The sequence below is a fragment of the Hipposideros armiger genome, unplaced genomic scaffold (genome assembly GCF_001890085.2).
Source record: "Hipposideros armiger isolate ML-2016 unplaced genomic scaffold, ASM189008v1 scaffold_888, whole genome shotgun sequence".
NCBI classification, from domain to species: domain Eukaryota; kingdom Metazoa; phylum Chordata; class Mammalia; order Chiroptera; family Hipposideridae; genus Hipposideros; species Hipposideros armiger.
In genome coordinates this window covers 5,066-20,703 of record NW_017732238.1, presented here as the reverse complement: position 1 = coordinate 20,703, position 15,638 = coordinate 5,066, and the positions used below count along the sequence as shown (strand labels likewise).

The window sequence follows — 15,638 nt, the reverse complement described above, 5'->3', positions numbered from 1 at the left end:
CCCTCCCTCCACCAGCACACCACAGCACCCTCTCCTGTCACGCGCGTGTCGCCGGCGGAGCTCCCAGGCGCAGCCAGAACCCGGGACGCCGCCTCGCCTTCCCTTCCCCCCAACATCGCCGAGCGCGCACCCGGGCCGCGCGCCGCAGGGGGACCCAGGCGCCCCCAGACAGTCCTTCGGCCCCCATCCTGCCTTGCTTTTCCGCCGGGGGGCTCAACCAGGGCAGCGAAACCAGGAAGGTGCTATCCCCGCCTGCATGTCCACGTGCCCCTCAGACCCCTATGCCCGTAGCGGGCAACTGGCAGGAAACTCCGTGCTGCAGGCGCCGATGAGCCACCGGGCCGATGCGGGGCCAAGGGGGAACTAGAGACTAGAGGACCAAGGGACTCCGAGGACAGGGGCAGGCGCCTGTACCGGGGCCACAAGTCCACGTGAAAGTACGGCAGCAAGTGCCGGAAACCTGAGGGCGCGCCTCCAGCACCCAGAGCTAGCTTGAGGGTACCCCACACCTTGGCGCGACTTCACCTCTCCAGGGAATCGCGGTACCCCCCCACCCCACCCCAGCTCTGCCGGCGGGGGGTACGGATTCCAAGCGACCAAGGCTAGACCCTACCCAGCGCTGTATCCTACCCAAGGCTAGACCCCTAGCGCTCCGGCTTGCGCGGAGGGTACCTCCAGCTCCCTGCCCCCTTAACGGAGCACATCGCAAGGTGCATGGAAGGGGGCTCTGCAGCCTGGAACCCCCGACCCCTCAATGCGCCCGCTGCTGCCTCCCGGCCTCCGCGGCTGCGGCGGCAGCCCCCGCAGCTCAGCACCCCTAGCATCCGGCCCGCGGCCCCAGCTGGCAGTACCTGCGTGTCGGCGAGATAGTTGAGGAAGAAGGAGGAGAGCTCTTCGTCCAGCAGCGCGCCGCAGTCGTTCCCCGCCATCTTCCAGCCGCGGCTGCAGCGTGCCGCGGAGTCAGCGCCGAGCCGGCCGGGGGGAGGGAACCAGCGAGCTAGCGAGGAAGGCGGGAGGCGGAGGGCGGAGCTCAGGCCCCGGCTGCCGCAGGGCCGCTGGCTGCGGGGGCGGGGCCGCGCGGTGCCTGCGCGAGCCGGGTGTCGCGCCCCCACTTTCCTGCGCCACGTCTGGAACCGCGATCCTCGCTGGCAGCCCCCAGCCCGGAGGAAAGTGCCCGCAGCCGGGTGACAGTGCCCAGCCTGCAGCCCGATGTCTACGCAGCAATGCGGGCAGCCCCCCGCTTTTGCCAGAGCGAATCACGTTGCCTTAGCGCTGGGCGGGTCCTTCGAGACAACCTGCTTCTGCACTGCTGGGTAAACTGAGGCCCGGGAAAGCAAAGGACCTCGTTTGAAGCCACAGTGCACTTCAATCGCAGAAAGGCAAAGCTTACGTCTGACTGCCCTGGAGGCTTGAGTTTCTCTACCCAGGCTGCAAGGCCAGAAAAGGAGGGATATTGTAGGTCAAAGATGGAGAAATCAGGGAAGGCTACTCGGAAGGGGTGGCATTATCTTTTCCTTGAAAGAGGTGTTGTTGACCCATATCCTGTTAAGTTTGGCAACCTCTCTCTCTCAAGTCTCCCTTCACTGCCCTATACCCTTTCGAAAATAAAAACAAAAAACTTCAATGACTTCTCTTACCATGAGCCACAATGCCTTGAAGTAGCCAGGCTCCTACGGGCTTCCCACGAACCATCTCACAGTGGGCCTCTACACGCTGAGTGCTGCCCACTACCCAGCCTCCATTCATTCACCTAGTAACCACGTCTTCAGGGCATCCTCCATTCTCCCACCCTCATCATGGGTTCCCTCAGCCCGGCAGGCCTTGGCTTTAAACCACTGGTCCCCGGTACCTTTTCACTTTTGTTTCAGTCAAGATTTGATCTATATGTCTCTCCTTACTAGACTCCAAGACTCATGAGTGCAAGGCCTCAATCTGCAATTGTACTTGTCATGTCTCCAGTGCCTAGCACATAGTAGGTACTTAGTAATTTATTAACTAAAAACCCAGAGAATTTTGATCCCACCACCACCACATATTGTATAGATAAGAAAACCGGTGTGAATATGGAGTGAGTGTCTGAGTCAGAACCCGAACTCAGGTATCTTGACTCAGCCTTGGACTCTCATCTTTAGGGCCGGCTATTCGCCAGGCAGGAGATGAGGGCATGGCCTGGATAAAGGCATGAAGGCGGGAAGAGTTAGACCAGTTTTATTGGACAGGCCTGCCTCCTGCCCTCCCCTCACCTGCACTCACAAGGGCTGCCCCACCCTGCCCCAGTGTGGGCTCCCTCCCAGCCAGAGGAGGAAACAGGGAGAGCGTCCCAGAACACCTGCTCAGACTTGAACACTAGCGCAAGAGCTTCCTTCTTCTCCAATCTGAACTTCCCAGAACCGCAGGGTGTGATTTCACTGTTTGGGCTTCAGGCCAGCACACTTTTAAGGAACAATGATTTCCAACAGAGAGTCTACATCTAGCCTTGGAGCACCAGCCTGGGAGTCGGGTATGCTGAGTGCTGCTGACCCAGCCCTGCCACATTGTCTTCGAGTCTTGGTCAATTCAAGAAGCCAAGAGCATGGGCCTTGAGTCAGACTGCCTGGTTTTGAACCCCCCGAAGGTCATTTACTCTCAACTCAGTTTCCTCACCTGCACAAATGGGGATCACAGAATTATTTACCTCATAGGGCTGTTACGGTGATTGAGGAGATAATATATGTGAAGTGCTTAATACAGTGACTGACCTCATAGGAAATATGCTACACTCTCTGGCCCTTTGTTTCCTCATCTGTAAAAGTGAAGATAAAATATGTATTCCCTGAAGGCACTAGCCAATGTTCCTTTCCTTGCTTCTAGCACTTACAGGCTGCTGCTACGTTGGACTCCAATAGATCTAAATTTGAATCCTGCTGCTCATTAGTATGTGCCCTTGGTCATTTACTTATTGTCTCTGAGCCTCAGTTTCCTTCACATAGGGATCTTGGGAGAATTGAATGAAACAATGCATGTAAAATGAATTGCTTGATCCTTGGCCTGGCAGACAAGTACTCATCCTCACTACGTCACCATCACCAACGTCATCACCATTAGCACCAAGGACTTGAGCTCTCCTAAGGCCTCGCTTTTCTGCTGCTACCTGTGGACATCGGAGTCAGAGCCCTATGGGACAGTTCCAGAGATGTCCCTAGCAGATCCAGCCTGGCCTCTGACTGGTGTTATGTCCCTTATAGCCCAGAGACCAGACTTGGAGGGTCCCCAAGGCCAGCCATCTCTGGACATGGCCTTACAGAGCTGCAGTACCAGCCAGGGCCTCCCAGAGAAGGCTTCAATAGCGCTCACCCAAAGGCGTTTGTCTTTAAAACTCAGGTATTAATAGAAAAGCCACAAATTGCCCAGCTTCAGGAAATTTCTCACAAATCACTATCCTCAGAATGGGCTTCTGGCTGGCAAGAAACTCAGGTGAGAAGGCACCTGACCTGAGAGATCTAGCTTCCTTTTCAAAAGCATCTTATCCCAGGAATTCCTTTATTACAGGCCACCCACAGTGTCAGTCTCATCACCCCCTCTAGTCCATGAAGGAATCTGAAGCCCTCAAGAAACCTAGAGTGCTAGATGATTTTGTGCAATTTGCTTCCCCTCTCAGAGGCAATTTCCCTACCTGTAAATGAAAGAGCTGGGCTAAATGACCCTCTATTGAGTCCTCCAGCCCAAATAGGTTATCAGCCCAAATCTAGCAGCTTTTCAGTACTGTGCATGTGCCAGACACCTGAGTTTGTATCATCTCAGGTTGTGCTCGATAACCCCGAGTAGTCGGCATTGTGATGTCCATTCTATGACTACGGAAATAAAGCTTAAAAGGGGTTAAAGTGATTAGCCCAAGACCAAGCAGTTAGAGACACGCTGAGAGTTGAACCCAGGTCTGTGTGCGGTCCAAGGCACAGCCCCTTGAACGGGATTGAGAAAAAACCTCACACCATCTAACCACTCCCAGGAAGTGGGAATGGTGGCACATTTCTTATTTTATGACTTTCAAGCGAAGGACAATAATAATGCCAAGCTTGGACTTCATGTGGCTCAACTCCTATCTTCTCTGCCTTTTTATTGGCCTTGCCTCTCCTGAGATTAGTAAACGTTTGTCCTGCGCAGACTCGGGGCAAAGCCCAGACTCCTCCAGGCTCCACGGAAACGGCTACAGCAAAATGAACCTATTTGACTCAAATATTAGAGCCACTACTGACAAATGCTCAAAAGTAAAAACATCAGCATTTTTTCCCTTCTGGTAATAGGAGAATGCTTTATTTAGACACAACAGCCGTAAGTTCTCAAACTCTGGAAGGCATGAGAGTCACCTGGGCCCTGTCACTAGAGATTATAATTTAGTAGGTCTGCTGTGGGCCCAGGAATCTGCATTTAATGGGCTGCTCCCCTAGATGACTCTGCTGCAGGAAACGACCCATTATTCAGCAGAGGTTTAATGAGCAATACTATGTGATAGGTGCCATGGATAAATCAGTGAACCCAACAGCTACCATCCCTGCTCACATTCTATTCAACACAATTGCTTAGTAGATTTTTGTTGAATGAATGAGGGAGATAGGATGGGGGCCTTGATAATCATTGAGGTTTCCTGCCAGCCACCCACAACTCTATGATTCTATGACCCAAGTCAAGGAGCCAGACACACGCCTATTTCCCAGCTTCTGTCAAGGAGGCAGGAGCCCAAGGCAAAAGGAACTAAAAGGGTGCTTGCTCTGTCTTGTTAATTCTAAAAGCCATCTCCACCTTCCATTGAATGACAGGACTTTAGAACTGTAGCGGGGCAGTGGAGAGCATATTATCCACTGCCTTGCAGACTAAGGGGCTGGCCAAGTGGCTTAGTTGGTTAGGAGCTCACTCAAGAGTGTGAGCTCTGAGCAACAGCGGTTCGATTCCTTGCTTGAGCTGAATAGGTGGCAGGATGGCTTAGCAAAAAAAAAAAAAAAGAGTGTGGAGTAATGAAGCAGGATAGGGGTAGAGATGTTGTTGGTTTTTTTTTACTTCCTAGATAAGGCCCTCCTTATGCCCATTTGATAGATGGAGAAACAAAGGCCCAGATATGTGAGTTAGTTGCAGAGGTATAAATTGCACCAAATTTTATATATATGTATATTATATATACCACAACAGCAACACTTAAACAGACAGCCAACTAACATTAAAGGGCAACATCTAAATTTAGTAACCCTATCAAACAAGGCAAGCAGATGGCAAGGATATTGGAGTACCTGTTATTCTTTATACTCTATCACCTCCTGGCTTTGGGACCTTGTGAAAATCACTCCTTGGTGAGAATCATGCTATCTATACTACCTTACCTGACCTAGAGTTTTGTATGCATCAAGTTTACCTACAAAGGGCTTTGAACTTTATATTTGTTACCCAAAGTCATCAATAGTGGTCCGTTGCGGAATTTATCCTAAGGATCTGATTCAAAAGATGGGAAAACTACAGCATGATGTTTATATATACTTTGATTCAATAGTTTGGGGATCTGCTGCATTCCAGGCACTGTGTTACAGGCCCACAAGTGGTAACCATGGTACAATCTTGGCTCTTGTGTAACTCATGGCTCTGGTCTTCATAATGTGCAGGGGAGAGACAAGTCAACATGCAGCTTGCTAGGCTGGAATAAGTTCTTTAATGGAGGAAGTTGGGGGGTGGGGGACTGGAGGCTGGAGGCGGTGAGGGACCAGTTAAGAAGAAGAGCCCAGCAGAGAGATGGAGTCCTGAGCGAAGATAATGAAAGGAGGAGAGATATGGAAGAGTGGATGGGTTAGAGCCATCTTTCAGAGTGGGAGTCAGTAGGCTTGGGTTACAGGTAAGAAGTGGTGGGGGAATTAAAGGGAGGGGTCAGTTTCTGGCTTCAATGGAAGATGAGTTTTTGAGGAGAGGCAACATCGGGGGAGGTCTCCTAAGGGAGGTGTGTTCAGATGATTGTGGGACATCCAAGACGAGACATACAAGGACACTCCGATGAGAAGGAAAAAATTGTAAATAACCTCAACATCTGGGAAGACAGCACAGTTGGTTCCACACCTAGACAAAAGCTCATACATGTGCACAGAACTGAGTCCAAAGATGTTCATTGCAGTATAATCAATTGTGGTGAGGAAAAAAAAAAAAGATGAACTATGGTGAGACCACACATTGGAATATTAGACAATAGTGAAAACCAATAATATCTACATCAATCCACATAGATACATCACAAAAACAATAAGTGAGATCAGCAAGCAGCAGCTTAAGGACACATACAGTATTATGCCACTTCTGCAATATTTTTAAATATGCAAAATAACACTCCATAATGTTGGTCAATACATGCATACATGTGTATACATAATGACGGGACAGTGAAGACACAGATCAATATTAGAGAAGTAGGGGGAAAAGGGAAGCCAGGACTGGCTTCATGGGTGTGTGGCCTGTGCAGTCACACCGGCTTAGAAGGGCCCCGTGCTTGGTTGAGTGCTCTGCTGTCACCATCTTGAAATTCATAATGATTTTTTGAATGTGTTTCTGCATTTTCATTTTGCACTGGGCCTTGCAAGTTATGTGTCTTGTTCAAGGAGGACTAAAGTGCATTGTACAGAAGAGAGCTCTAATGTAATATTTTATTTTTTTAATCTTAAAAATATTTTAAAAATATTAATATTTGCTAAATCTGTGTAGTGTATCATTCCTTGCGCTTTTTTGTATGCTTCAAGTAGTTTATAATACAACAACAATGAAGATGTAATTATATAGGATGAAATACTCTGCAGATGGTAGAGAGCGATATGGAAAATGTACAGGAAAACATGTATAAAAATACAAGTAGAATGAAACAAGATGATAAAATGTTTGCAAAATTATTATCGCTCTATGCATAAATGTACATGTGAAGTATGCATGTTAGAGTGACATAATTGTGAACAAATGAATCATGATTAGGATAGGACGGCAGAAATCATTTCTTTTAATATTTTCATTTGTTGTTACAGTTTTGTTTTTACAATAAAGTGAAATGTAGCTTGCTATTAATGTCTGCTCTCTATACTAAAAACCAGCTCCTCTGATAAACTGTTGCTGGGTGCTAAACGTGTTATTGAAGTAACAGATATGCACTGTAACAGGGACATTTTGGAGACCCAAGATCGCAACATAAAGGAGTAGCTCTGATGGCGGACCTTTTGGGAACCCTCCCTAAAATGAGCTCTGAACTGAGAATCAGGTTGGAGTCTCACTCTGGCACCGAACTCACACTTGGATAAATTTCTTCTCCACGGTGAGACTCAGATTCCCAGCCTGTACAACGGTGAACTTAGACTGGTTCAGCCATCCCAAACATACCTCAGATGGGTGTTTCTCCCGGGACCTCGGCACTGGCTGTGAGATGCTCTGATTCCCTCTCTCTGTTTGCGGGAGAAATCATCTGGGCCGTGTGGAGTTTGGCAGCAGAGGCGGCTGGAGTCAGGATACTGAGAGGAGAATCCAGGTCAGTAGGCCACCCCAGGAGTGTTTTATGTGGGGTGGAATCTCCTTGGCTCCTGGAGCAGCCAGACCTGCAGAGTCCCATGGAAAGGGCATGGCTTCACATGCATGGCAAGGTATAGAGGGCACAGCATGGTACTATGGGCACAGCATCATGGGCAGAGCATCATGGGCACAGCAGAGCATCATGGGAACAGCCTTGCTCTCTTCAGCCTCCCTGAGAATAATGACAGACACCTGGGGGTGGGGGCCACAGGTTAAAAGGGAATGTTCCACCTTCTGTTAGAGGGGCTATGTTGTTTTTTCATTATAAATTATTTTCAATTACAGAAGTAACCCATAATTATTGTACCCTTGTATAAAATCATGTAAACAATACAGAGAAAGCACAAGTTTCTGTGACCAGCCCCACCCCAGTACCACTCACTCCTTAGAGGTACCCACGGTTAGTGTTTCATGAGTGGCCTTCTGGAACTTTCCCTTGATTTACATACTTATTAGGTTTATAGAGAAATGCAAAGTTTTGCTTGGGCGATTTGGTTTTCAATGAAAATGGAATCTTACTGTAATTACTCTTTTGTAATTTCCTTCTTAATGTGTCTTGGAGGTCTTTCCATTATCAGTACATATAGACCTACCTGATTCCTTTATACTGCTGTGTGGTATTCCCAGTGTGAGTGGGCCACAGATTTGATTTGTAACTGTTGCCATCGTGGTTCTAGACTTGTGTTCTCCAGTGGTTATATGGCTCTGGTTATGTCACTGAAGAATAAGCAAAGCTGGGGATAGCAAAGAATGACAATGAATGAATTCCTTTATTCATTCAATCAACAAAAGCCTATGGAATGCTTACTTTGATTATACCCTTCATCTTTGAATACAGAATCAAGCCAGATCTGCATATAAGAGTTTCGTAAATATTGGGTGGTCAGAAAAGTCATGACGTATTTTTTCTATGTTTCTTGTTGCAAAAATGGGTCATGACTTTTCCAACAACCCAATAATATTAATCATGTTGCTACATTGTTTGAAATTAATTCATCATTCTCTCATCAGCAAACTACTTCGTGCCTGCCATTCTGCTAAGCTTTGTGGGACTATATTAGTTGTAACTGCTTTGGTTGCAGTGAACACAAAACCCTACTTGAACTGGCTTTCACAAATAATATACTGGTTTCCATAATTAACACATTAAAAGAAAAAATGTTGCCAAGATGTGGATACTCATTTCTCAGCTCTGCGTTCCTCTGTGCCGGCTTCATTCTAAGGCAGATTCTCTTCTGGTAATGGCAAGGTGGTTTGCCCCAGGCCTAAACCCAATCCCCTTGGCAAGTCCAGCAGAAGGAACGGTCCCAGTTGTCCCACAAAAATCCAGGATTCCCTCTGATTGTATCAGTGTGGCACAAATGCCCATTGTTAAGCCAATCCTTGCTCTGATTGGCCAGCACTGGGTTATAGGCCTACCTCTGAACCCAGGAGTCCAGCAGTTTCATAGAAACCCCTAAAACCAAGGTTTCTTAACAAGGACCATTCATTTGAATGGGAAAAAAATTATCTCTCTCTTTTCACTACCTTCTAACTGAAATTTAGCATTTCATTCTATTATGCATGTAGCAGACAAATCACAGTGAAGTATCAAAGGTACCTATAACTTTGTCACCAATAGAAATCACAGATATTTCATATCACATCACAGTTGTCACAGGTATCTCAAAATATTATTTATGTTCATTGCTATTTTGAAACTGTGGTAGTTACCAGACCAACTAGACCTTGTTATTTAATGTGTTGATAAAGAAATATATATTACTATATCATAAATTTGTTTTTCTAATCATTTGATAATGATTTTAAAATAACTGACTTCGTTTAAATTATATGTAGTTGATATTATGCATTTAAAAAACATCAGGGCTGGCCAAGTGGCGCGATGGTTAAGAACTGGCTTGGGACGCTAGAGGGCCCCGGTTCGGATCCCACATATGAGGCCAGTGACACTGCCCTCTACAGCTAAGATGCTGAACAACAGCTCAACCTGGAGCTGGGCTGCGGTGAGTCGCCGGCGACGGCGTAGGCTGCAGCCCCTGTGGCAGTGGGTTGCCATGGGCTACCGTGTGTGGCCAGCAGCCAGCGTGAGCGGCCCTCAAGGCGCCGTGAGCAGCCGTCCAGAAGCCGGCGACTGATGTGCCTCACCTGGGAAGAGCGCAATGATGGTGCCAACTTGGGCCAGTGAAGCAACGTCCTCCATAACTAGACTGAAGAACAAAACGACAGCAACTTGTCTGTTCCCCTTTCCCCAATTCCCCAGCACTGTTCCCATCCCCCAATTCCCCAATAAAAATCTTTTAAAAAAAAATCAATCTGAGGAGGAGTCCATAGGCTTCTACAGACTGGCGAGGGATCCACGGCGTAGATATACTGTGGGGTAGGGGTGTCTCCCCAAAAGGAAATCCGGTGCCTTTACCAGAGGGAGAGATGTTGAATAGGCAGAAACAATAGATGTCCACTCCACAGGGATACAGAGAAGTGTCCAATGTGACACTTAGCCAGTTAGACTAGAAGGCTTCTGTGGAGATGCTGTGGTCCACCCACTTCATTTTATAGATAAGAAACACCTAAGACCCAAGAGGGTCAGGTTCTCAGCCAAGGTCACCTAAATGGCAGTATCAGGACCCAGCGAAGGCTTCCTAACTCTAGGCCTGGTTATTTTACTCCAGCCTCTTCAGGGCGAGTGGGGAGGGTGCGGTGGAATCCCAAGCATCTGAAGTTAAACAACAGTGCACAAGACAGAGGGAACTTTATAACGTCAAATGCCTATAGTTAAGAAGATCTCAAATCAATAATCTAACCGCCGCCTTAATGCAGTGGAAAAAGAAGAACAAACTAAGCCCAAAGCAAGCAGAAGAAAGCAAATAGTAAAGATTGGAGCCACAATTAATGAAATAGAAGAACACAGAGAAAGTCCCAATAGTTGGTTCTTTTAAAAGGTCAACAAAATGGACAAACTTTTAGCTAGATTGACCAAGAAAAGGGAGAGAAGATTCAACTTATTAAAAGAAGAAATGAAAAAGGGGACATTACTACCAACCTTACAGAAATAAAAAGGAGTGTATGGAAATGCTATGAACAGCTGCGTGCCATAAAACTAGATAAATCAGGTGATATGGTCAAATTCCTGGAAAGACACAAACTATTAATTCAATAAGAAATGGAACATCCGAATAGACCTAAAAAAGTAAAGAGACTGAATTAGTAATAAAAAAACTACCCACAAAGAAAAGCCCAGGCCTAGATGGCTTCAGTGAATTCTACCAAACATTTGAAAAAGAATCAATACCAATGCTTCATAAGCTCTTCTGAAAACTAGAAGACGAAGGAACACTTCTTAATTCATTCTATAATTGCAGTATTACTCTGATACCAAAATCAGACAAAGACATTAGAACAAAACTACAAACCAATATCTCTTATGAATATAGATGTAAAAGCAGTATACATGAGGACTTAACCACAGAATGAAATAGCATAATAGAAAGAGATGTGTAAAAATGTCCATCACAAAAGCAATAAAAGATAATGGAGATACATTAAATTTAAGCATAGAAGTACAGGGGGACCATTTTGGAAAAATATGCAAAAGCAATTCATGAGAATTTTTTTGTTTCATAAAGCAGGATTAATCATACTTTTCTGCCCCACCTCACCAACCTTTTTTGAAATATTTTGAGGATCATTTAAGATAAAGGATGCGACAGTATTTGAAAACCCTTTAGTAAAATAATTACTGTTGGGACTCTTCACTGTTTATAGAACATGACACTACCCATGAATTCTATTCCATTTCTTGTAATGAGTTATCTTCTGCCTCAGGGCCTTTGCACATGCTGTTTCCTTGACCTGGAATGCTCTTCCCTCAGCTCCCCTTGTGCTCTGCTCTCATTCTTCTTGCCTTAGTCCCAACTCATCTTCTCAGGGAGACAGACCCTCCCTGACAATCTGATCTGGACTAAATCTCTGAAATTATCTTGTCTACTTAAAAAACAAGTTAATCAGGAAAGCAGGAACCATGTCTTGTTACTCACAGTATCCCCAAGAGCCTAGTGCACTTCCTGCAACATATCAGGATGCTGTTAAATGAAGTATGAGCTGCATCTCTTGAAAGTGGTAGCCAGGTCTGTTGTACAGATGAAGAAGCTGAGATTCAGGGAAGAGAAACGACGTATCCAAGTTTCTGTGGCAGGTAGGCTAAGCATTTAACTTATTGTCCAAATTGGGAGGGTTTTTTGCCTTGGACAAACTGGACAGGACGTGGGACCCACGTGAAAGAACTGAATGCTCAGTAAATATATATCTATGTATCGCTTAAATGAAAGACATCTTAATAAGACCTCAATGCAAAATTATATAATATATACAATTAGCATAAATCTAGGTGTGCTGATGTTTTCTAATCACTTAGGAATTCTTTGATAGGTTGATATATTTTTTATATAAGTTGCCAAGCGGGAAAAAAGCAAACTTGCCTTCATTCTGTAAGATCCTTGGGACAGGGACCACGTCTGTCTAGTTCATGGCTATGTCTGTGATTACAGAGTTCAGAGCCAGGGTGGAAGTTGCCCTGAGCCCCCTGCCCCACCTTCCCCCTTCCACACCCCAAAATCACTCTTGGCTGGAGAGGGCGCTCTTCCCTGTCTCCTGGGCTTACGTCTATTAGTGCTCTAACACCTTCAGTGAGAATATTTTCTAAGTATCCATTTCCCATGAGACTGAGCAAATCCAGGTCAGGGACTAGGCCTTAATCCTAGGTATATCAGACCTTACAGTAAATGACATAAAGTAAGTGATCACTAAATATTTGTTAAAATGAAATAAACCAATAAAGCTAGGAGATTTCTAACAGCAGAAAATATTGCTTTAAAATTACAAATGCAAATGATACACACATATACTGAGATCACTTTGAAAAATAGTGTGGCAATTTTTGAAAAAGTTAAACTTACCCCTTCATATGACTCAGAAATCCCATTCTAGGTATTTGTAAAACAGAAATTTAAAAAATATGTGTACACAAGTGCATATGTGAACTATCATAGTAGCGAACAATAGGACAAAAACTGGAAACAACCCAAGTAGTGGGTGGAATGAACACACTGAACAAATAAACAAATCGTGGTAATAGCCATTCAATGAAATACTATTCAGCAACAAAAAGGAACACGCTACTGACACATGCAGCAATTTAAATGAATCCCAAATGCATTATGCTAAATGACATATGCCAGACTCAAAAGACTGAATAGTGTATAATTCCATGTAAGTGGAATTCCAGAAAAGGCACAATTCTAGTGACAGGAGCTAGACACCAGCAGTGGGAAGAACAGACTGACTACAAAGGAGGACAAACAAACTTTTTGGCATGATGGAAATGTTCCAAATTGTACTGTGGTGGTGGTTATATAACTGTACACATTAGTCAACCTCGTTGAATTTTCTACTTAAATTGGTGCATTTTAGTGTATGTAAATTATACTTCAATAAAGATGATTTGAAAAACACATATCTATTTGTTTGTTTGTTTTAACTATAGATTGCTTTTTGAAGTAAAGAGTATCCTGTCCCTGGAGAATTCCAAAAATATGCCAAACGAATATCTGTCAAGCATGTTGTAGCAAGGATTTCTGAGCTGGGTGAAGCCCAAAATAAATGGCCTTTAGAGTCCTTAGGGTTATGGAATTTAGGCATAAGGTCAGTATTGCCTAGTGTGTAATAGCAAGAACAATGGTCTAAGAGTCTAGAGCCATTCATTCCTTTATTCATTCATCATTGACTGAAACATAGCATGTGCCTGACACTGTTCAACAGTGTGCAACTTGAGCTGGTTTGAATCGGGTTTCTGCGCAGCAGACCTAAGAGAATCCTAACTAATATAAGCCCATTCCTGGGTACGAAGTTGGGTGATACTGACTGTAAGTGCCAAAGGAGGAGCTCAATGAGGGCCTGAAGGAGTCAGGGAGACCACCCACCCACTCCTCTCCATCTGCATTGCCACTGTCTTGGTCTAGGCTGTCATCACCTTTCACCAGGACAATTCCAGCAGCGTCTTCAGTGGTTTCCATGAGTCCACTCTAACCGCCTTGGGTCCATTCTATACATAGCAGAGGCTTTCAGTGACCACCTGAAATCCAGATCTGACCCTTTGCTCTCCTGACTAAAATTCTTCCATGGTGTCTCATTGCCCCAGGTTAAAGTCCAAATTCCTCAATGCCATTCCGAGGGCCCTTTGGGCATAGCCCTCAGCCAAAAGAAGATGAGCTAGGGCGGTGTTATGGTATCCCTGTGACTGGTGAAGGAGGAAAGGCAGGGAAGGATGGCATAGAGAGATGCTTCGGAAGCAAAAACCACCCAGTGCTCGCCCTGGCTGTGCTGTTGGCCTGTGCCACCAGAGCCTCAGTTTCCCAGGTCATCTAGCGATGGCACAGATAATCTTGAAGGGCCTTTTCAGTTCCAAGGCTGTAAGTTTATGCTCCAGGTTTCCTAGCTGCCCTTCTGTCTCTGTCTCTCTGTGTGCCCCTCTCACTCAACAGACACCTTTCTAGAACATTTTTTATCTGCAGATATGAGTCACAGATTATAACTGGCTCAATCTGCGGGAGGCTTCACAGCCCATCCGCTGACATGATTCTCTGCCCAGAGGAGTGCGAGGGTCATGTTACTGACCTGACGTGCAAAAGGAAACCTGGTGAGTATCCTGTGAAAATGGGAGAAAAAGGAATGCACTTATAGCCACTCTCCTGGACAATGACTGTTTCCTGGAATTTAGCAAAAGGAAATAAGTGGGAGAGGAACTGGTCCAGTCATTCAGATCTTTGAGATGGTGTGCCTGAAGCACTCAAAACACTACCAGGTTGGCATTTCCTTCCAGTCACATGGAAAGGTCACTGAGCTGGCCGTGAATCAATGGGCCACTCAGCCTTGGCTTGACCTTGACAATGTCACTTCAGCTGTAGCTCACTTTCTTTACCAACCAGTCAAACACAGGAAGGACAGCTCAAGCTCGCTGAACATTTCCCATTATTTTCAATATCACAGGCAGTGCATGTTCATTAAAGAAAATACAAAACATAAATAATCATAAAGGAAAAAAATATTCCTTAATCTCACCCTTCTGAAACAAACAGATGCTTTTCTATTTTAACCAAAATGGGATTGCAATCACACATTCCCTCCTGTACCCGATTATTTTCTTTAACACTATATTGTGGACATCTTTCCACATCATTAAGTTTTCTTCTATATTATTATACTCAGCTGTGACTGGACACCCATGGGTATTCTCTAATTGAAGCCAGTCTCTGGATTTCATTTCGTCTGTCAAAAACACACAATCCCCAAAGCACTGCCAGGCACAGTATATTTTACTGAAGCCTTTGTGAGCCATGGAGGAGAGGGTTCTATTGCTCATCATCCAGCAAACATCCCACTTGATAGCTCTGTTCTCTCTCTAGCCTGACTGTCCTGCTCCCCCCCTCGCCAAACGACATACACACAGCCACTCAAAACGACCACTAGTTCTTCTAGTCCACTTGCATACGCCACGCAGCAAAACAACAGTCAGATGACATTCCTCCAGGATGTCCCTTGGAAATTAATTTACAGCATTTATTCATCCATTCTTTCAATAAAATCAAACACCTATTGTATGACAGGTCTTGTTTTGGGTGCTGAGAGATTCATCATTCAACAATAGACAAAAATAAGTTGGTTCTCATAGGACCTATAGTCTTCATTGTTTCCAACCCTATTGAAGGAAGTCTCATAATATATTTCAACAGTCACCTCCTTTTGGACCTCTATGTTACTTCCAATTCTCCACCTCCCCGCGGTAAACAGTGCTGAGGTGAAAATCTTTGTGGCTTACGTTTGCATTTCACGACTCTCAAAGATCTTTTGCTTGACAGATCTTGCTTTTGTCGTGACAATCGAAAGAGATTTTACCAAAAAGAAAGGTAAGAGCCAAGAAAAAACAAGTAATTTCCCCCAGTGTTACATACTTGGTTATTTGGTGGCAGGTACAATTAAAAAACAAAAAAACACCTTTTCAGGAAGAAAACATGAATTCACAACAGCTTAAG

At 45.2% G+C, this 15,638-nt stretch overlaps 1 protein-coding gene across 2 annotated transcripts in view; it reads right to left on the bottom strand.

The window, feature by feature from the left end:
* The window catches only part of PPARGC1B (PPARG coactivator 1 beta), a 125,259-nt gene extending 124,243 nt beyond the window's left edge, over window positions 1-1,016 (bottom strand). Inside the window, exon 1 of one of the 2 annotated variants that reach the window (XM_019630067.1) lies at window positions 852-1,016. In XM_019630067.1, the coding sequence (XP_019485612.1) occupies window positions 852-929 (78 nt within the window). In that variant the 5' untranslated portion in view covers window positions 930-1,016. The remainder of the gene's footprint in view (window positions 1-851) is intronic. The other variant, XM_019630066.1, reaches the window with a different exon arrangement.
* Window positions 1,017-15,638: the final 14,622 nt, after the last annotated feature.